The 21,307-nt window shown below is 34.1% G+C and overlaps 5 protein-coding genes and 1 long non-coding RNA gene across 12 annotated transcripts; 3 read left to right on the forward strand and 3 right to left on the reverse strand.

Annotated features, from left to right (window-relative positions):
* Nucleotides 1-137: 137 nt before the first annotated feature.
* On the reverse strand, nt 138-1,688 carry LOC114758730 (uncharacterized). 2 transcript variants are annotated; one of them, XR_003741844.1, is made up of 2 exons: nt 1,611-1,688; nt 138-650 (listed from the first exon to the last, which is right to left on the reverse strand). It is a non-coding gene; the product is annotated as an uncharacterized LOC114758730 (long non-coding RNA). The 2 variants fall into 2 exon arrangements; XR_003741843.1 differs by lacking the exon at nt 1,611-1,688 and adding an exon at nt 741-866.
* On the forward strand, nt 429-19,199 carry LOC114758725 (remorin-like). Of its 3 annotated transcripts, XR_003741842.1 has the most exons (7): nt 429-508; nt 792-886; nt 1,194-1,370; nt 1,563-1,824; nt 1,948-2,029; nt 2,104-2,735; nt 19,190-19,199. XR_003741842.1 is itself a non-coding variant. In XM_028947819.1 (6 exons), the coding sequence occupies exons 1-6, from the start codon at nt 483-485 to the stop codon at nt 2,293-2,295; spliced, it is 834 nt and encodes a 277-aa protein (XP_028803652.1). In that variant the 5' UTR covers nt 429-482; the 3' UTR covers nt 2,296-3,247. The 3 variants fall into 3 exon arrangements, 2 of the variants coding, with proteins under 2 accessions (XP_028803652.1, XP_028803653.1); XM_028947819.1 differs by lacking the exon at nt 19,190-19,199 and having other exon boundaries at nt 2,104-3,247; XM_028947820.1 differs by lacking the exon at nt 19,190-19,199 and having other exon boundaries at nt 1,581-1,824; nt 2,104-3,247.
* Nucleotides 3,288-4,826, reverse strand: LOC114758726 (uncharacterized). The gene is made up of 2 exons (XM_028947821.1): nt 4,600-4,826; nt 3,288-4,240 (listed from the first exon to the last, which is right to left on the reverse strand). Exon 2 carries the CDS (start codon nt 4,090-4,092, stop codon nt 3,304-3,306), a length of 789 nt encoding a protein of 262 aa, XP_028803654.1. The 5' UTR covers nt 4,093-4,240; nt 4,600-4,826; the 3' UTR covers nt 3,288-3,303.
* Nucleotides 7,373-9,355, forward strand: LOC114758727 (26S proteasome non-ATPase regulatory subunit 10). The gene is made up of 5 exons (XM_028947822.1): nt 7,373-7,598; nt 7,823-7,955; nt 8,225-8,349; nt 8,470-8,616; nt 8,901-9,355. Exons 1-5 carry the CDS (start codon nt 7,401-7,403, stop codon nt 9,033-9,035), a joined length of 738 nt encoding a protein of 245 aa, XP_028803655.1. The 5' UTR covers nt 7,373-7,400; the 3' UTR covers nt 9,036-9,355.
* LOC114758728 (uncharacterized) lies at nt 11,066-12,889 on the forward strand. Of its 2 annotated transcripts, none has more exons than XM_028947823.1 (4): nt 11,066-11,419; nt 12,069-12,158; nt 12,266-12,362; nt 12,453-12,889. In XM_028947823.1, exons 1-4 carry the CDS (start codon nt 11,191-11,193, stop codon nt 12,589-12,591), a joined length of 555 nt encoding a protein of 184 aa, XP_028803656.1. In that variant the 5' UTR covers nt 11,066-11,190; the 3' UTR covers nt 12,592-12,889. The 2 variants fall into 2 exon arrangements, with proteins under 2 accessions (XP_028803656.1, XP_028803657.1); XM_028947824.1 differs by having other exon boundaries at nt 12,078-12,158.
* Nucleotides 17,095-20,959, reverse strand: LOC114758724 (clp protease adapter protein ClpF, chloroplastic). 3 transcript variants are annotated; one of them, XM_028947818.1, is made up of 9 exons: nt 20,856-20,959; nt 20,037-20,444; nt 19,863-19,922; nt 19,611-19,705; nt 19,307-19,479; nt 18,899-19,011; nt 17,959-18,016; nt 17,724-17,764; nt 17,095-17,644 (listed from the first exon to the last, which is right to left on the reverse strand). In XM_028947818.1, the coding sequence occupies exons 2-9, from the start codon at nt 20,361-20,363 to the stop codon at nt 17,498-17,500; spliced, it is 1,014 nt and encodes a 337-aa protein (XP_028803651.1). In that variant the 5' UTR covers nt 20,364-20,444; nt 20,856-20,959; the 3' UTR covers nt 17,095-17,497. The 3 variants fall into 3 exon arrangements, with proteins under 3 accessions (XP_028803651.1, XP_028803649.1, XP_028803650.1); XM_028947816.1 differs by having other exon boundaries at nt 20,037-20,450; XM_028947817.1 differs by lacking the exon at nt 20,856-20,959 and having other exon boundaries at nt 20,037-20,768.
* Between the last annotated feature and the right edge of the window lie 348 nt (nt 20,960-21,307).

Raw genomic sequence — 21,307 nt, forward strand, 5'->3', positions numbered from 1 at the left:
TCTTTGCACAGTTATATCAGTTGAATTGCTAAAGCCAAAGACAGAATCTAATTTTATTCTCAACTCAACAGTTCTTTTTACATTCATCAAAAAGCGAACCTACTGGGCATGGTAAAGAATTTGAAAAGTTAGCTATATTAAACTTTCAAATAATAAAATTTACTTTTTAGATTAATATTGATATATGGTGGAGCAGATCAAATAATACATTGAACGAGAATGCCTCCAAAGAAAGGAAAGAAAATACCAATCTTCATCCAAAAGACACTTTCTTTTTATTCTGAAAACCAGACAATACATGCCAAGTATATATCTAACCTTGCTTGCTTTCCTTTCAAACCTCAGCCTATGGCAATACCTAAACAAGGTTTCGCCTTTTCTTCTGCGCTCTTTCTTCTCATGAACGCCACCTAGCTTATTACTACAAAGCCATGACCCATTGATTACAAAAGGGTTTCAGAACAAGTTCTTGGTGTAGGGTTATGGAGAAATTCATGAATCTAACAAGGTTAGTAATTCTGAATCTTTATTCCTTACAAGTATTCTAGACTGCATGATCTTCTAGCACGCACAAATCCCAGACAAAAAAAAATTCTTGTATATATTTTGCATCGTCTTACCAAGCGGGTATGCCAATAAGATTGCTTTATCTGTGTCACCGAGGATGGTTTGTTCAATCAGATTTACTATCATAAAGGGATTTTCCAGCAACAGAAATTGGGGTTTAGTGGGGAACTAACACTGATATGAGAATCATAATTATCATCTTTTTGGCTGTGCACGTTGGTTAGGTCAAGTGTTGACGGTTCACAACCAGAGAAAAAAGGTGATCTGAGTCGCGGCAGAGACCAGAAGACATCAATGCAGAAAACCCAATCTCATCAAGGTAAAGAAATTTCTTTATTCTATGAACTTAATTATTTGTATGAGTAAAAAATAATAGTATCATTGCTTGAACCCAAAAAAAAAAAAAGATTTTTTTCCACATTGTTTAACAAAGATAAGGGGCTAAAAAGAAGGGAAGAAATTGTTATCTACTAATTAACACTTGCTCATGTCCCAATATAGAAAACTTTCTATTTGAGGAAAGAGAAAACTGGGGGGTTATCATATTCTTATGTTCTTTTCCTTTCTGCCTGATCAAACAATCAGTGAGGCTAATGTTGACATATTCTAGTGGGGAATTTTCGCAGAAAAGAAGAAGGGTCAGAATTGGTTTCAGAGACAGTTCATAAGGAAAATGAATCGGGATGACCAGTCTGGAGACTTGGAACATGTCACTGCTATAGCAGCCGCCGCATATGCAGCTAGCAACCAAGAAATTTCAGAAATCCCACAACAGAAGACTGGTGGATCCAAGAGATTCTCAGGTAAACAGATAAGAACACACAACAATCACTAGGACTATCCAACTTCAGCCTTGTTTGCCTAACCTTAAGGACAGTGCTTGGACAAAAAGTTTTTTCCAGTGAAAAAAAAAAAACAGAGAGAGAGAGAGAGAGAGAGAGAGAGATTTTTTGGAAGGTAAATAAATTAGATTAACAAGTTTGAATCAAATGCAGATTCATTCAAATTCACAGATGGAAAAGGGAAGAAGGAGCCAACATCACCTGCTGGAGATGAAAAGGCCATGGCCAGTGTGCCATCAAAGAAGACATTAAGTTTTAGAGAGCTCTTAAAGACAAAATCTGACACCACAGAACCAAAAGTTGCTGCACCAGCACAATCTGAATCTTCTAGGCCGCCAACTTCAGCAATACCACCCACCAGGGACACAGAAGCAGATGCCTGGGAGAAAGCTGAGCTTGAAAAGATCAAACAAAAGTACTTGACAGTAGTGTCATATTGAAGTTCCTTGAATATACACTGCAAATACCTTGCTTCCTGCATTGTCTTTACATTGCATAGGTTTTCATATTTCATACTCTAAATAAAAATTATTGTCAGGTATGAGAAGTTGAAAGAGACAATAGATTCCTGGGAAAACAAGAAGAGGAAGGAAGCAAAACGCAAGCTGAACATGCAAGAGGTTTTACTCATTCGAACTTTATGATTAACAATGATATTGCATAGTGTGTGCTTATGATCTTTCTGAAATATCAGAGTGAGCTGGAGCAAAGAAGGCTGAAAGCGATGGACAAATTCCGAGATGACGTGGACCGTATTGATCAAATTGCAAGGGGAGCAAGAGAACAAGCAGATGCAAAACGAAGGAAGGAAGAGCTTAAAGCAAGAGAAAAGGCAAATAGAATCAGAACAACAGGAATGCCTCGGGGACCATGCTCTTGTTTCTGAGATAACTATTATATCTATCGCTTGGGGCCATCAGTAGATGTTTCTTTCAATTATTGTATCTATAATTCTCTCCTTTTCCCTCTCTTTAAGAAAATCATGTATGGCGCTAAACTATATCAAATCCACAAAATTTATGAAAAACTGTATGAGAAGCTGCACCTATTCCACAGAAAGAAGTTCCTGTCCAAAATTATTGAAGATGTTCATAAACGAAGGATCACTCAGGGCGATCTTGGTTAAGTAGCACATTAGACTATTACTTTTCACCTACCTTCACTACTACTCTAAGATGCTAGAGGATATATTCAGAGGAAAAATATGATAATAAGCAAACGTTTTATCCAATAGGTGCCATTGGTGTCTGAGACTAAAATAACATAAATACATTCTCCCTGGTCGTCTTTGATGCAAAAAGCTAATAAAAATTCATAAAAATGAATGTTAATTGGCCTTACTACCTAAAATACCACTTCCACGACATTTTATTAGCTTCTTACATCCCTATATATTTTCATTAAGTATTCTAAAGGCTTTTAAAAAATGGTATGATAACATGGCTACAATAAGTAATGCCACAATAAATGTCCAATCCAAACCTTAAAAACTTAAGCCACAGAAAGAGAAAGGACATTTGACAATTTTTTATACATTGAAAAAGGAACCTCTAGGAGGGTTGAAAGTGGAAACCAATACATGTAGACCCTTGGTCTTCCGTTTAAGTCTAAAATGCACTTAAGCATGAGGCATGAAACAAATTTCTGAACTTACATAACTTCAATATTTTGGCACATGAAAATTTTCATCACTTAAAATTTCTCTTATGCATTAACTAATTGTCCTCAGCTGGTAAAAGGAATCACAATCAATTTCCCTGTTCAACAGAAGTGAGTTGCTCACAGAAGATTCACCCCAAGTTGATTTATGAAGAACATTACCAAGAAAAAGAAGAAGAAACATAAAAGTACAAAAACCTCCAAGTGAACAAAAATAATAAAGTCAAGCCATATCTCAAGAAATTATTTCTTTGACCAACCTCTCCAGAGTAGGGTATGCAAAGTACAATACCAGGAAAGAAGGGACAGCAAAAACTATGGTGAGTAACAAGTAAACAGATAAACTAACAGCACTAAATGGAACTGCAAAAAAGGCGATCACAAGAAAAATGGCGACCAATGGGAATTTGGACATAATATGAATGAAGAAATCCAGAGATTTATAAAGGGAAAAAAGGCGTCTAGTTCCATCCCTACTACCATCATTGCCATCAGACTCCCTTTGCCCAGAACCAAGATTAATTGAGCGTCTCCTAAGGTTACAATTAGAAGCATGATTTCCCTGAAGAAAGTTGTTCAAGGGAGGACATATTGGTTGGCTATTCACATTGGAAGAAACAAGCTTATATCTATCACCATTCCGGCTCTCAACCATCCAAAGGAGGAAAAAATTCTTACAAGGAAACTTCAGATTTCCATTATAAACCAATCGGAATGATAATAGTTGGCACCATGGGCAAGAAACGAAAAGTGGGATCTTGATTTGTTGGGTGAGAAGTTTCAAAGCAGCCCATTGAAGTCCCAGAATGCAATTCTTGCAGAGAGTGTGTCCACACCACAAGACATAAGGCACATTCTCAACTATGTTGAAAGATTCCCAGCATATGGGGCATTCCAACCCTTCATCTTTGCTGGCATTAGAGAAGACCTCATCATCTGAGCAGTCTGAACAAGTTTGGCTTGTCTCTCTAGAGTTTCCTTTCACTCTAATATTTGCCAATGGATTTGCAGCAAAATTCCACATTATAAAGGACAAGCAATTTTGTTAAGGAAACAGCATCAACGACAAAAATATCAGTCGATCATTGTCCGACACGATCACACTGTCATGAAACTGGTTTTTGACAATCAGTCCTCCGCTGTTTATAACCAAGCCTTTCCAATCAGGCCACCTGATCAACAAGGTAACAAGTTATTCTCTAACCAGTCAGTGTAGATTTGGAATTAAACAACATTTCCTTTTGATGTCCAAGGCATGTCAAACGTAATCAAAAGATTCAGGCTAAAAAAAACGGCCACAAATTAATATGGATTCTATACTGGGAAAACAACTTTGCTTATTGATTCACAGCTCTTCAACAAATCGAGAGCACTTTAATTATATTACGAGTCTAGTAATAAGTCTAGCTTAGTCATCATTCTGCCAATGAGAAGCCAGTAATGGAACAAATAAATCTGAAAGGACTTGAAACCCAATCTAGTACAGAAGTTAAGGACCAAAAGCAAATCAATGGGACAAATAAATCTGTACCTCTAAATATCAGCAGTAGAAGGATCTGAAACCCAATCTAACGTGATTTTACAGAGAATTTCCGAACCAATCAAAATGTACTTCAAAAATAGGAAGAGAAAAGGAGAGATTGCTAGATCGGTTCTCTCTCTGACTCTATCCCTCTCCCCTCCCCAGACGATGCGCAAAAGCACGACGCTGTCTTTCCCTCTTCTCTCGCCAGAAAAGCGCAACGCGGTCTGCGTACGGTTTCAATTCGAAGAACGAGTAAATTCTTGTAAGAAAATAAACAAATAAGTAAAAGACCATAATATCCCCTCAATAAGAGGGAGGGGGGGCAAAAGCCCTTCCTATCAAGATTCGACGGGTGTGTTTGAATTGACGTTAGATAAAACTTACTTCTAGTCTAACTGATTTTTATAATTGAAATTAAGATAAATATCAGTTAGTATAATATAATTTATATTTAAATAGGTGTTTATAAAAAGTCAGTTGGAAAAGTTAAAAGTTGTTTAGATAATTAAATAAAAAATGAATTCAATTGTAAAATAACTAAAAAAGGCATGGACTTTATTAAATAATATTGTTTGATATTTTATATTTTTAATGTGATAATAGTTTAAAAAAATACCTAAAATTATTATGATAAAATAAAAATAGTTTATTTGTGAGATTATGAAATAAAAACATATGTCACCAAGAAAAATTTAAAAACAGATTGTAGATAATTAATTAAATATATATAATGGATAAACATGAATATAAATTAAAATTCATTTAGTCTAAATAAAAGCTAATTATACTAACGAAGGAAATGAGATAGAAGAGAAAATATGAGGGTAAATATGAGTTGGTATATTTTTAATGATTACCGTTTGAAACTGCAGTTTGAAATGAAAAAAGTCAGATTTTCCTCTATTGAGTTCAACTGAGATTGAAGGCCAGAAGTTGGTTGAGTTTTTAGCCCATCCAAACAACCATTTAGAGGGTGTTTGGGTTCCAACCCAAACCAGGGTTTGGGGACCCCAAACCATGGTTTGGGCAAAAATCATCCAAACGCCCTTAAAAAAACCAAAACTATGGTTTTGAGTCAAAACCATGGTTTTGGCTCCAAAACCATGATTTTGGAAAAAGCAAAAAAATTTTGCTTTTGGAAAAAAAAAAAAAGTGCGAAAGCCTATAGGATATGTATCTTATTGTTTTTTTTATAAACATATTTTTTTATAAATATATTTAATCTTATATCTTATAAATATATATACATATTAATTATTTATTAATTATATTATCTTATGTATTATTAATTATGTTAATAAAAAATATATTATTAACAATTTTATTCCTTCAAATTAAAATATATCATAAAATATATTTTTTCTGTAATTATCATATTAACTTATGCCTTTTTTAATAATTTGTACATGTAAAAAGTGCTTCTAGTAACAACTATCCAAACACTCTCACTTCTCAGAATCACTTTTTCACAAAATCTATTCTTCAAAAAATCTATTCTTCCCAAAATCTATTCTTCAGAAACTATTCTCCAAACCATGGTTTGGTTATATCCAAATACCCCCTTAGTCTAAGAATTCGGCTCCGTTTGGGTGACACCCCAAACCATGGTTTGGGGACCCCCAAACCGTGGTTTGGGTGATAAGTCACCCAAACATCCACTGGTTTTGGACCAAAACCATGGTTTTGGAAAAAGTAGAAATTTTTTGCTTTTGAAGAAAAAAGGGAGAGTGTGAGAGCTTATAGGATATGTATCTTGTTTTTTTTTTTAAAACATATTTTTTTATAAACATATTTAATCTTATATTTTAAATATATATATACATATTAATTATTTATTAATTATATTATCTTATGTATTATTAATTATGTTAATAAAAAATATATTATTAACAATTTTATTCCTTCAAATTAAAATATATCATAAAATTTATTTTTTCTGTAATTATCATATTAACTTATGTCTTTTTTTTTAGTAATTTGTATATATAAAAAGTGCTTCTGATAACAACTATCCAAACATTCTCACTTCTCAAAATCACTTTTTCATAACATTTATTCTTTCCAGAATCTATTCTTCCCGGAATCTATTCTTCAGAATTACTTTTCCAAACCACGGTTTGGTTTCATCCAAACACACTAAGAGAGTGTTTGGATGGAAACCAAACCATGGTTTCAGAAGTGCTTTACGGATTACGAAGTAAATATGTGGAGGAGGTTATCTTGTTTTGCAAAAGTGCTTCTGAAACTATGGTTTTGGAGCACCCAAACAGGCCCTAAATAAGTTGCAATTTCATGTTTTTTTATAAACTTTTTCTATTTGAAACGGTGATCCAAACAAGCGCCATCCTCGCGACCGCACTTCCTCCCCCACTATCAATAATGGCGAAGGGCGTGACGGCAACTTGGGTGGTGGCGGCGGCAATATCGATGGACGAGACAACAGCTTCAAAACAAAAGCAAATGAAATTTTTTTTAAGAACATGCAATGGCTGGTAACGAGTAATTCATTCGTATGGAAATGTATGAATGACAATTATTATGGTCTCCCTTGAAGAGAGATCAATGCAACAAGAGAGATGAGGATGAGTAGATATCTCATGTCAAGAAGTTAAAATTTGAGAATTTGGATGAAGAATTTCCAAAATAATTTTGACAATTTTTAATTTCTCTGGTTATTTTTATTTTAATAATTTTTTTCTTTTTCAAAAAGCCAAATTCCGATTTTACCCTAAGCGAGAATCCTGATTTCGGGAAGGCAATAAATCCCCGGGCATAACAGATACTACAGTACCTTTGATTGTGACGAAATGGACAAGGAAGTGGATCCTCCAAAACCAGAGCAGCAACAAGTAGTCAAAGCGGCGGACCTTTTCAAAGCGGCCGAGAACGGCGACGTCTCAACCTTCCAGCTTCTCTCTCCGGAGAATCTCTCCAAGGCCCTCTCTCTTCGAAATGAGGATGAACGTTCCCTTCTTCACGTCGCCACTTCATCCGGTCACTCTCAGGTCTGTCTTTCTTCGTGTTTCTTAATTATCCGATTCCTCTCTTTGTTTTTCCTCGAATCTGTGAGTGGAATTACCGGAGCTGAACTGTATTGGCAATTGTCTGGTTTCCCTTTGAGGAATTGAGTCCTGGTGGCTGTTCGCTTCTGAGCAGCCCTAGGTCCTTGTTTTTGGGCGGTCATTTTCGGAAATTTTATCTTATCTTTGCCCTTTTGATATGAAATCAGGTGGTGAAGATCCTAGCATCTGCTGATGGGTCTACAGAAGTGATTAATAGTATCGATGAAGAAGGATGGGCTCCGATTCACTCTGCGGCTAGCATTGGGAATCTGGAAATTGTTGAGACATTGTTGAACAAAGGTCCATATTTCATAAATTTTTTATCTTTCTGCTGTCAAGCTTCATATTTTACTAGTTGCTAATTTGGAATCGTTCCTGTCACTGCTCTTGCTGTATTAGAGAGTGATATCGGAGGGGTTTGTTTTAAATTATTCATTATATCAACTATAATCTTATTTTTTAAAAGCCTAAATGTGTCTTACTCCCCCTACTTAAACTGTGCAAGACTTCTGGATTTCTCAGTATATTTCATTTATAATGTTTAAATTATTTCAAATGTTTTTCATCAGGAGCTGATGTTAATTTGCAAAATAATGGGGGCCGAACTGCACTTCACTATGCTGCCAGCAAAGGTTGGCTGAAGATTGCTGAAATTCTCATCTCCCATGGTGCCAAGATCAACGTTAAGGATAAGGTTATGAAGAATGACCGCCTTGAGATATTTATGGATTATTAGTATTTGTTTTATCTACTAGAGCACCTTTTTCAGGACCGCTGATATAAGTGACTGTTCATGTGATTTAACTTTAATCAGGTTGGAAGCACCCCATTACATCGTGCTGCGAGCACTGGAAATTCTGAACTGTGTGAATTTTTAATTGAAGAAGGAGCAGAGGTTGATGCAGCTGATAGAGCTGGTCAAACCCCATTAATGAATGCTGTGATTTGCCAAAACAAAGAGGTAAGCTTGTTAAGTCGTCAGGTTGATGAATTTGTTTTACAGCTTTCCCATATATTTCTGTACTATGCTAGTGCATTTGGCTTTTTGCAATTTTTCTGTTGACTTGACAATAGAGGTCTGAATCTTGTTTGACTGTACTTGGATGTGAACCTTGGGGGATTATTTATTAATCGGTCATGGCATTTGCATATGAATTTATCTCGAGCTTGGAGTCTATATAGATAGAGTAGATTGCAGCGGATCTCATAATTACCAGGGCTTCTGCCTTCTGGGGTTTTTTCCAGGTTGCTTTCCTTCTGATAAGACATGGAGCAGATGTAGATGCACAGGATAAGGAAGGATATACGGTGCTTGGTCGAGCTTCCAGTGAATTAAGACCAACACTGGTAGATGCAGCCAAGACCATGCTTGAGGAATAAAACTTTGAAGGTAATTTGTGGGACTCTTGAAGGAGAGGAGAATGTTGTGTGAATGAAGAGGGATTATACTGAAGACCGGTTTTGTATACGGATCTTGGAGAAGTGTTCATATTGTTGAAAAATTATTTGAGATTCCGACGAGATAAATAGTTATTTTATACAACTAATATCAAAAAGGAAATTACTCTGCTCATGGTTCTTTTATCATGGTTTTCCTTGGTATTTGATTCCTCTATCTAAATTTGTTTTCTCATACATTATATGAAATTCGAGGAATTAGTCCGAATTGTTTATGATTTATAAATTAACAGCTTGTTATATATTTTATACTGTATGTTAATATATTAATATAGGTATATTGGTTATAAACATAAACAAGATGAGGAACATATTAGAAAAAAGTCGGTGGATATTTTGATTGCCCCTCTAGCTGTTAGTGTTCAGATTTGCAGAAGAAAGGAATGGAATATTGAGGTCTTCACGGAATGCGTCGGAGCCTTGATCATCCCTTCAAGCAAGTTAAGGAAGCAAAAAGGCTTTTGTTAAACATCCCCTATAGTTTTGTTTGCTTATCCACGCCCCCCCCCCCCTCCCTTTCTTTTTTCTATTTGGGGTGAACGTCCAATAGCTTTGTTTGTAAGTTATGGCTTGTGCCAACAGCTGAGCTAATTCATGGGAATACCACTTATTTCTGGACTTCTCATTCACCTCCATTGTAAAAATCGTCTTCTGCTTATCCGAGAGTATTTGTAGAGATCACTGGACGCATTTTCCGCGAAGATAACGTTGAATGATCTGAAAGGACACATCAGTGCACTAAATTAAGTTTTAGCGATTTATGACGTCAGATTTATGACATCAAATTTGGAGTGGGAATCCAGACCGACTCGCTAAAAAGGTCGGCCTCCATGTGAGTTGGTATTTAGCCGGCTTGAACCCGCTTAATGTGGATCAGCAGGTGATCAAGCTAATATGTTAACCTCTTCTTTGAAAAGATTACTTTTTTTAAAAATATTATTGTGTTTTTAATTCTTTCAAAATTTAAATTACAAATTCTGATTAAGTTATCTTTGTTATTATTTACTTTTTAAATGTAATCAATTGCTATTAAAATATAATAAATAAGATTTATTTGAAAATTTGAAATTCAAGAGATATTGTTTTGGGATTTTTCTAATATTAATCTATTTTACATTAGTATTCTATTAATTAAAAATAATGAATTAAGAAAAAAGTGCAAAACCAAATATGAAATCAAGTTTTTAACATAAGGTAGGGTTATGTTTAAATTGTGATTAAAATAGTGATTTTTTTAATTAAGAGTAGAGCAACGATTTTTTTTTGGCGCCATAACATGTATCAATTCCAATTGCCGTGAGAAACTGATAATGAGAGGCCATTGATAAGATCTTCACTTCTTACGAAGTTGTGGGTTATAAATTAATTCTTTACTAATTAGATCAACTCTTATTGACATATTAGAAAGACTTCCTCATTTAACTATAATGTATTGTTGACAGCTTCGAAATATGCCGCTAGTAAAGTGCTGAATGTAAAATTTAACGATAACGTATAATTAAAAAAATATATGTAACTAATTACTAATACTTTCAAAATTCAACTTCGGCATTTCGATAATTTATACGATGTGAGACATATTTTTACTTTTACCTAAAGGGAAGCGTCTGAAATATTCTGAAAGAATTTAGAAAACTATTTTCACTAGAGACAAAATTATTCTCATATGTTTATCTTAACACTGTAAAATCACCTCTGAAAAGTTAAACTAAACACTCTCTAAGTGTGTAACAGTGTAATACATTTAAAAACTCAGTTATCAATTGATAATTATATCACCAAAATAAATTTTTTAATGTGTACCAGATAATCGATATTAATGCACACTATAAATTTAAAATAGGCTGAATTAGACGAGTCATGGACTCATGGTGGAAGCCTGGATGGAGACATGGTGACATTAGACTTTCCAATTCATAGTTGACATGATTCCATATTTCGGTGGCAAAGTATGAGCCGTGTCTGTCTGTGCTCTTTCTTATCTCCTTTTTCTCTCTCGAGTTTTTCATTCGCTTCATAAAAGAGGTTTTGGAAGAAGGGAGGAGGAGGAGGAGAAGAAGAAGAAGGGAGGCCAATCATGGGTTCTTCCTCGCTATCTTCTTCCTTTCAGATTTCATCCTCCACTAACTTCTCCATTTCTCCAAAACCCTCCATCCCTCATCACAGATTTCTTATCAGAATGCCCACAAGACCCATTGGTTGTTCTTGGTCTTCTTCGTCTTCTTCTTCTTCGCCTTCTCATGGAATTCTTCGGAAGTCTCTTCCTTTAGCTGCTTCAATTGCTATCCTCCTCTGGTCGACCCCTGGTAACTTCTCGTCTTCTTTCTCTGTCTCTGCACATGTTTCTTTACATTTCATTGATAGCTACAAAAACTTATGCCAGATATAGATTTAATTGAAACGTGGGTCTCTGATATAACCATTCAGGGAATCATAGCGACCCCAGGATAATTAATTTAACTTCCACTTTGGAAATTTCATAATTCCAAGTTCCAAAATGAGCCTCAAGTCTCGTACTTTGCAATTGGGTTTGTTCATTATGATGCTATTCTAACATGCGACTTGCTTCTACATTCTGCTCTCCAACGTTGTGAATTAGTTTTCGGGTTATAATTCCCTTAACAGTTCATATCTCATAGGCTTTCACTGTCTTTAATTTCACCCTCTAACTTCCTCTCCCGGACGGTATGAGATGCATGATAGCAGAAACTTTCGGGGTTTTATGACAAAATTGTAAAATGTAAATATTTGGCTCCAATATAGAGTCTATATGAATACTGAACTTTTCAACCTCACAACCTTCTGGCCTTAGTTTTCTTAAATGTTCATATTACTCATGTGTCTGTTTAAGAGTTTCCTTTTTTTTTTTTTTTTTTTTGCAGTAGTATGCATTTCATTTTCTTGCTGCGATAAACAAAACCTCATTAATGGCTGAAGCATTTGTTCTTATGACAGCATATGCAGGGCTAATGTCAGGATTCTCAGGAATAGAATCTGTTCCTGGCCCTCAGCTTCCTCAAATCGACTTTCTGAATCGTCTAAACGGTTTGAAACTAGCTGTATTATGGTGTGACATTGTGAGCCATGCTGTGATTCTGTGAAGCTTAATCACAAGAAATTAAAGTTGAGTCTGCAATTTTCTTAACTTACAGAAGAAAACCAGAAGAAATATGCTGAGTTCGATGAAAGATTCAAGTCTTCTCCCTTGCTGAAAAAGCTGCTAGAGCAATCCAAGTTGAACAAAGAAAAGTAATCTCTTTGCTATTTCTGTGAAAGTGCTATTTCAAAAGACGGTTTTTTGTTCAAATGCTAATTTAATTACATTAATATGATCTGAAGGAACCGACGAGAGATTCAAGACAAGTACTGTATACGCGGCGCGGAATGGGGAGTAGGGGATTGTTCAGCAGAAGGAATGTCTCCAGATGAGAGGGACAAATTCATAGCCATGTTGAAGCAGAAGGCTGCAGAAAAGTAAAAGTGATGGAAATTTTCTCACACACAACTTTGCCTTGTACTATTATAATTCACCCTTGGTAAAGAAACTGCAAGCCCAAATTTGTCTTTCATACTTCTGTTAGATGTTCAAACTCTCCCTATATGTAATTGAGAAAGAAGGACCTCATGGATCTGGTTTTCTTCTTTCTGATATAGATCTTTTTCGGGAGGTTCACTGGTTTGTGCTGTCCTTTTGGTTGTATCTCTCACTTTGGTTATGTTCTAGACAAGAAATTAGTCATTTATCTATATTCATAGTTCATTGGTGCATTGTTAAATTGAACACCAACAGTATCCATCAAATCTGGTGGCAGGTCTCCCCTAGTAACATTAATCATTGCTTTAGCTGATCAATCATTGCAACTGAAACTTTGATTGAATATAAAGTGTTGGTAGCACAGTAGAAAGTCCAGTTACAGTCATACTCAACGATATTGTCCTTAAAGGTCATGATATTGTGTTTAAGAGTTATTCCACTGCAGGTAAAATGTAGCAACTCTTTAAGATTAAACGGATTCATCCTATAAAATACACTACAGGGATAGAACAATAAAAATGCAAAAGAAAAGGTAAAAACACCCAATAATGTGTTCAAGTAGCACGTAAAGGGAAAATTGCTAAATTTCAACTACAGCCTGTTGTCGAATCTGCGAACCCATTCCTCCTCTTGATCTTTTCATTAAGATACTGTTTGATGGAAATAGACAGAAGGGGAAGAAAATTTTTAATAAGCTCTATTTAAAAAATTGAAGAAGTGGTGTTTTGAAATTTTAATAAAGAGAAGAAGTAATATAAAAAAAGTAATAAAAATTAATTAAAAGTTTTTAACCCTATTTTTTTAATTTTTCAAATTGATCTTGTTAAAATTTTTCCCTCCCTCTCTTTCTTTCTTTTTTCTTCATACCAAACGGACACTAAAGCGTCCTTAATCTTAAGCAATGTGAGATTTTTCTTTTGACACACACAAGTACTAAGCAATGTGAGATTTAGTACTCATGAATTTTTGAACTAAATTTAAATCTCATAAATTCATATAATTCTAAGAGACGCTGTGCTTGTTTCTTCGGCCACCGAAGGAGAAGATAAAGCGTATAGAAGGAGAGGCAAATAATGGGTGGGTGAAAATTTTAAAATGCATTTAGTTCTTGTTTACAGCTTTTATTTACCGCACCGTGCCTCCTCAAACTATCCTCCGGGGGGGATGTGCCTTGAGAAGAGGAAGATGTGAGTTGGTAGTTTATTTAAAGGTAAGATATTATTTGGATTAATTTTAGAGTAAATGAGTTTTTGAGAAAAAGCTACATTGAAGTAAAAGCAAAAATTTGTAACTTTTAAACAAAAGCCACGTGAAGAGAGAAAAATGATGATCATGAGACAAGATAATTGTTTTAAAACGAGTGTTACTTTACTTTAATAAAAATATAAAATTACTTCAAAAATACTCAATAATTATATATGTTTATAAATTTGAAAAAAAATTAGAAAAAATCTTCATTAAAAATTTAATTGTTAAGAAAGATTTGATAAATTTTTATACACACAGAGTAGGGGCACTTTGCAAATTAAATTTTTATACACACCTTTAATTTAAATCCTTTTTACAAATTAAAATTTTAATGGAGGAACTTCTCCAAATTTTTCTTATTTTTCAAATTTTTTAATAACACATTAATTATTTTTTATTCTATAATTTTGATTTTAATATTTCTCTTATTTTTTTATTTTCTTATCTAAATAAGTTTTAATTTGTTAAACTGACTTTTAAATATAAATCACGTTATTCTAATAGATTTTTATCCCAACTTACGTTTGAGTCAAATAAAACAAAAGTCATTTTGTCACTACTAATACAAACACACATGTGAAAGCAACAAAAAGTTGCTTTACCCCAAAAGCTCATTAAACCCAACAAGTTAAGGGCTCGTTTGGATTGCTGTTGCAAATGATAAAAACACACGGAAAAACATGAAACTAAGGTTTGTGATTTATTGTAGCTCAGAAGATTGTTTGGATGGAGTTTCTTTTCTAGCTGACTTATGGAAAAAAGTAACTTTTCTAACTGACTTATCCAACGCAATCTAGATCAACTTTTCTAACTAACTTATAGGAAAATTGTGCAAAGCTTACGATCTAATTAGTTATGTGATTTTATTTACTTTAATTAGAGACCAAATAAATTTTAATTTATATTCATATTTGTCCATTATGTATATTTAATTAATTATCTATAATGTATTTTCAAATTTTTCTCCGTAACAAATATTTTTATTCTATAATTTCACAAATAAACTATTTATATTTTATCATAATAATTTTACATGTTTTTTTAAACTATTATCACATTAAAAATATAAAATTTCAAACACTACACCATGCTCTTTTCAACAACTAAACTAACTTTTCTATTAATCATCCAAACAACTTTTAACTTTTTCAACTAACTTTTTAAAAGTACCTATCCAAACATAAATTACATTACACTAACTTACTTTTACTCTAACTTCAGTTACAAAAGTCAGTTAGGTTAGAAGTCAGTTTTACCTAATGCCAATCTAAACATACTCTAAGTTTGTTTTACTAAAATTTTATCTTCTCTTTTAAATAATGCAAGGTAGGTCTTATTTTATCTTTTTATTATTGCATGTTTTTCTCCCTCCGCAGCATAAATGAACTTTTTTCCTAACTCACCAAAGTTCAACTTTCTTCGCAATGCACGATGTGACCAAAAGTTCATTTGGAAAAATGTTATGCCAAAAAGATGGGTATTAGCTTACCACCCAAAAAGCCATGTTTCCCCTTTTTCCAGGTGCGTATAGAAGTTTGATCCGAGATCCAAACGCGCGCTTAGTCACACAAAAAATGTCAATCCAAACATCATTAAAAAGCAAAAACTGGCTTTTTGCTGTTGGGATGTGCAAGTTGACCCCAAAATTATGAGACTTCCCGAGACTTCCTCAATCTCAGGCAATACGAGACTTTCCTTTCTACTGCATCAGTTGGGATGCTTTTTTCTTTTTTTCTTTTTTCTTTCTTTGTTTTTTTTTTTTACTTCAAGACATGTGAACTTTCATGAGTTAAACACGGAGTTTTGAGAGCACTGTGTTTAAATAGAAATCTAGAGTTGGGTAACAAAATTGCATTTGAAGAAAGTGGATGATATTTTGTCCTTGTAATTTGTAATCCAGAGTGAATATGAGAGTTGTGGGCATGTTACTACTGGGATTCTTACGGTGTTCTCATGTTTCTGTTTGGAATAAATACTGAGACTATCATTAATAACTAAAAACCAACAACATCAACAAGTAACAACAAAGAAAACGAGTTACCTTCATTCATAATGCCTTTCAAAAGTGCTATGGGGACTATGGTCAAAGTAACAAGTTCCTGTGTTTTGCTTGTATTGTTTTGAACTCTCTTGTGCTTTCAATCTAAAGCTTTGCAAGTAATATTCTTAATTAATTAAATCATTTGTGTATATCATACTGTTACGTGGTGTAGATGTGAGATCAAAGCTCCAATATTACAGGAGTTTAATGAATTACACGTGTTATTTGTGAAATATGAAGAATATTATAAAATTTATATTTCGCACTTCTTATTTATTTATAACGAACACAAAGTTCTCAATTTTTTGATTTTTCTTATTTGGTGTTTTCAAACATCTTTAAATCACACCTTATTATCTCTTTGGATTAGTAATTACCGTGAGACTATTTCGATGCACCAGATAGTCCTTTTTTTTCCTTATATGCACCCGGTATTCTAGCCAACCCCTTAAAGAATTACAAACCAAACTAATTCGGATCGGGCCATGATAGGACCTATATTTATGGCAACCTTACCACCTATACTGTTGCATTCCTAAAGGATTGAACCCATGACTTTTGGTTAAGCTGGAACAACTCCTCCCAGTCTTTTTAATTACCTGCACTTATTCTAAAATAAGATCTAACAGAAAGGTTACTTTTAATTTTAAATGAAAGACCCCAGTTTACTTTATCACCCAAATTTTTAGCTTTTACCTAAATGCATGTATTAAGAAAATAGTTTTCAATGCAAATAATTAAAAAATATATTTTAGATAAACCAATAACTATTTTTTTAATTTATATTAATTAGTATCTAGCTTCCATATAAATAACATGCTTGAAGTGCTCATCTGTGTTGTCATCTTCCTTATCATCTTGTCTTCATCATCTATCATACCAACTACCTTGTGATCGTCATCTTCATGTTCATCTAAACTAACACCATTAAATATAATGACCAAAATCAAAACTCGTTAAAAGTACATACAAAAACCAAGATTTATACAAGGACCACGCAAATTTTAGTTTTGATTCATGCATTTTTAACGAGTTTTAATTTTGATCCTCATTCAGTGTTAACTTGGTATTAACTTTTAAATTTTTATGAAATTATAAAGGCCAAAACCCACCATTTGAAGCTATAGTAACTAAAACCAAAATCCGATCACATGCTAAATACCAACAACAGTATTAATCCTTTATTTTCCCCTAAGTTTTCCAAGAAGTCGATGAAATTACTGCTAAACATAGTAAGGATCACACCAATCCGTTGACCAATGATCAGTGGCGATTATGTGCAATCTTCTAACTCCATTCGCAGTACTACCATGCCCATGGTAAGAAAAATGAAGATCACACGAAATTTATGTGAATGATCTTGTCTACTAGTAACCATCCTTGCACAAGAACCCAAATAGATGCTTCTTGCCTCAGTCCTCCAAATCCGATCAAATGATCTTGAAAAAGAGACCCAGAACAAAGGTTTTTACTTAGAAACTAGGGTGGATCCTATGCATTCGTATTCATGATTAATGAATAATACAGATTCCTACAATTTACATATATATATTTGATGATTTACACTCCATTTCCATCCTCATCATCCAGAGGTACTTCATGTCGTGGTCTATTGTACTTTTCACGGAGTTGCTTGATTGGGATGAAATCCCCAGCTGTATCCATCCCATAGAACAAAAAGGAGATATAGGGATGATCAAAACTGCCCTGGACAGAGTTAAGAGAATAATTTAAGTGATGAAATTAATGGAATTCTTATTGTATGTTAAGGTATAAATCAACTAACTTTGTCTGGCTGATCAGGGGCTAATAGATTCTCCTCTGCAACTGCAGAAAAGATCATGAAATTCATTACAATGGTCAGTCAAATGTGCAGATAAGAAAAAGAAAATAATTATTTGTTAGTGTGAAGAAAGGAAATGAAAGACTATAGGAAAACATCAACATTAACATTACAAGGAAAAAAAAAACAAAAGAAAAAAACTTGTATGCATCCTAAGGGGATAAAGTAGCTGATGTACCATATGCCACCAGTATGTTTGGATCAGCACGGACGTCAGCACGGACGTCAACTAGAACCTGGACAATGACAAAATAAAAGAATTGGCGGAAGACCAAAACAACTCTTAAGAAACACAAATTTAAATATTAGAGAAAGAGGGGAATGCCACTATCCCTCTGAGCATTGAAAATTGGAAAATAACCCTCTGCTTGTTTTTCTACTGAGCGCCCGTTAATGGAGAAGTCACTTCAAACTACATCATGTGTCACATGGCATGCTTACATTCTTTTAGAAACAAACAAGTGACAAAACTAAGTGGAATATATGTTACTACCTCCGATCCTAAATATAAGAGCTAGTTGACTAATTTAAGTAGATTAAAAAAATCAATTTAATTAGTTATTTGTGATAAATAAGTATCGTCTTTTCTAAAATATCCTTACTAATCAAATATATTAGTTAGAACTACCATTATTAGAAGAACTACTTTCAAAAAAAAAATACATAAATATGAGAAATAAAGTAGATAGCGGTCTTATATTTAGGATCAAAATAAAAGTCAAACCAGGTTATATATATATATATATATATATATATATATATAAAGGACCGGAGGTAGTATTTGGGTAACGGAAAAATAGATCGAACGTTTCCAATCTTGAAGGATGATACAGTAGATGTATTTGACAGTTTTCAAAGTTGAGGAAGGTATCAGCAAATGGCTCAAAGTTGTAGGGAAGTACTTGCATTTTCCCCTTAAACGAGTCAATGCGAGCCAGCACTAAATCCATGAACTAGACATCTACAATCATCTTATCACATACATGCAAGTCGTTAGAAAACCATCTTGTAATAAAAAAATGGCTTTTTAATAGAAAGAAAAGCAATTTAAAGAAGCTCCCTTTCCTAACAGAAAGTAGAAATATTTGCAGCAATCCCAGTGGTACAAGAAATCAAACCTGATAAAATGGCTGAGTAGAACCACGAGACAATTTCTTAACCTGTGCAGTCTCCATCCAAGAACTTGATTCACAGCATACTGGATCCATTCCACATACCACAGCTCGATAGCCTGAAAAATATATCAACAAATTAAATAGCTAAAAGGGGTGAAATACTGATAGCTGCACCTGTGACTACATACTTATGGGTTACCCATAGATTGGGTTTTAACACTTAAAATCCAAGTGCTTGAAGACTTTTAGCAATCCGGAAATATCAAATTCCCAACAGAATCATCACTTCTACAGTTATATTAGATAAACTCTTCAGAGTACAGCCTACTAATATAACTGAAAACCACGATGCATTGGTGCAGATCCCAATGAAATCTGTCATATACCATGGGAAGTGGGACAACTATATACCAAATACTCTATGCTTCACTTTCTGGCCCAAACGGAATGAATATTGCACATTTTCATATGCCAAAGCTTTAGCTGATGCCTCCAGAGATTGTGCTTCAAGTTTCGAAATTTCATCGCGTAATTCAGCTGCCAAGGCATAATCTTCACTCTTGATAGCATCCTGAAGATCTGACCTGGAATGAAAAATATCAGTCACCCTCATCAATCTAGTTGACTTGCGCACTTGCACATTACATTAACAAAAGAGGTCAATTAATCATGGAGACCATGTAGTTAGAAGGTCAACAAGATGCAATATACTCACTGAAGAGATATTATTCGCAGAGCTGCATCTTGAGCTTCACTTTTTGAAGACAATCCCCTTTTAGCATCTTGCTGCCTAACGATTTCTGCCTCAACCTTCCAAAAATAACATTCATCAAGCACGCTGCAAGTTGTTTAATGGTCCACTTAAATCTTAAATAACCTGAAGAGGCAATATAGCAACACATGCAAGTGCATAGTTGCTTTCACCAAAATTTAGATACAAAAGTGGTTAGAAGATGGGCTATCTAACCTCTGTAAGTTTGTTTCTCAGTTCCTGTGCAATGTCATACTGCTCTATATTTAAAGCATACTGCCATTCATGAGCTCAAAATGTGAAGGAATAAGATTTTAGCACATATTTGCCAGAGCAGAAGATAATACTTCAAAATGTTTGTAAAAGAGTAAAAACTAAAATTCCCTATACCTGTACTCGAGTGGCTAGATCTAGCTGGAAAAAGAAGATTAAAATATTTTCATTAGCACTTTCACTACGCTCTACACGTGCACCCAAATCTTGCTCACCACCACTAAACATCCACCCTGCTTCCACCCTAAAATCACTATGCCTTGATGTAGAGGGATCTGAGAACAACCTCTTCACACTATGATTCCAGGCCCAATGTCTCTCATACATAGATGTGATTTGAAACTTCTTATATGGTTTCAAACCTGCCCTCCAAGAAGCGAATGGTCCACTGAGCATGCTCTTTCCACATGTTATCAGAGTGCTAAGTGACACACCTTCCACCATTTTTTTAGAGCCAAGTGATAATTTCTCACCCAGAAGAAGGAAAGCAGAACCCAGGAACTACTCTTACAGTAATCTTTGGATCTGCAACTACACCGAAAGCCTTCATTAATATCAATAATACATGCATGTTAATGTTTCCAATATGTCAAATAAAATTATAAAATTAGCTAAATATCCCTCAAATTCAGAGCTATAAATTAGGAATACAAAGGATCACAAACGAAAGTAAAAGATATGAGTCTCGTCTTAATTTACGGAAAACCAAAGATGGGCTTCGAAAGCAACAATACTGGGGTTCCTGTTCGCCGGAGACAGACAGTGGCCAAACTTAAAGAGTAGGTGAGTAATCACTTGAACCAAAAGTTTTTATTCTCCCAGGAAACAAAAAAGCATCACCAATAGATAATTCAAATAATCAAATAAATAAATAGTAGAAAAGAAACCAGGTCAGGGAAGATACTATGGATTTCCAGAAAGAGATTTTGGCCTCACAGAATTGTTGCTTGAAGTCGAAGGAGTGAACATCATTTCCATCCTCCGTCAATGCTTCCCAATTCGCTCGTATAATCAGAAGCTGATTTTGCCGAATTTTTACTGTCCAGAAGTTGGATTTTTCTCTAATTTATCTTGGGAAAAATATGAAATGAAGCGAAAGAAAGGGAAGCTTGATTTTGCAAGTCTAAAAAAACATTTTTTAAGAAAAATAACAAAAAAAAAGTTAAAAATTTATAAATACTAAATAAAAAATATCTAACAAAAATTTATTGTCATTTGTAAAGTCAGTATTATAATTTAAAATTTCATAATTTTTAATTTTTGTTTTTAGCATCCTTCCTATTTTTTATGTCAATATATAATAGGAAAATACATTTGCCATATGAGCATCGGAGCACTTAGGGGGTGTTTGGATATAACCAAACCATGATTTGGAGAATAGCTTCCGG

The sequence above is a fragment of the Neltuma alba genome, unplaced genomic scaffold, assembly GCF_004799145.2.
Source record: "Neltuma alba isolate B1F8T4 unplaced genomic scaffold, ASM479914v2 tig00010746_pilon, whole genome shotgun sequence".
In the NCBI taxonomy this organism is placed as follows: domain Eukaryota; kingdom Viridiplantae; phylum Streptophyta; class Magnoliopsida; order Fabales; family Fabaceae; genus Neltuma; species Neltuma alba.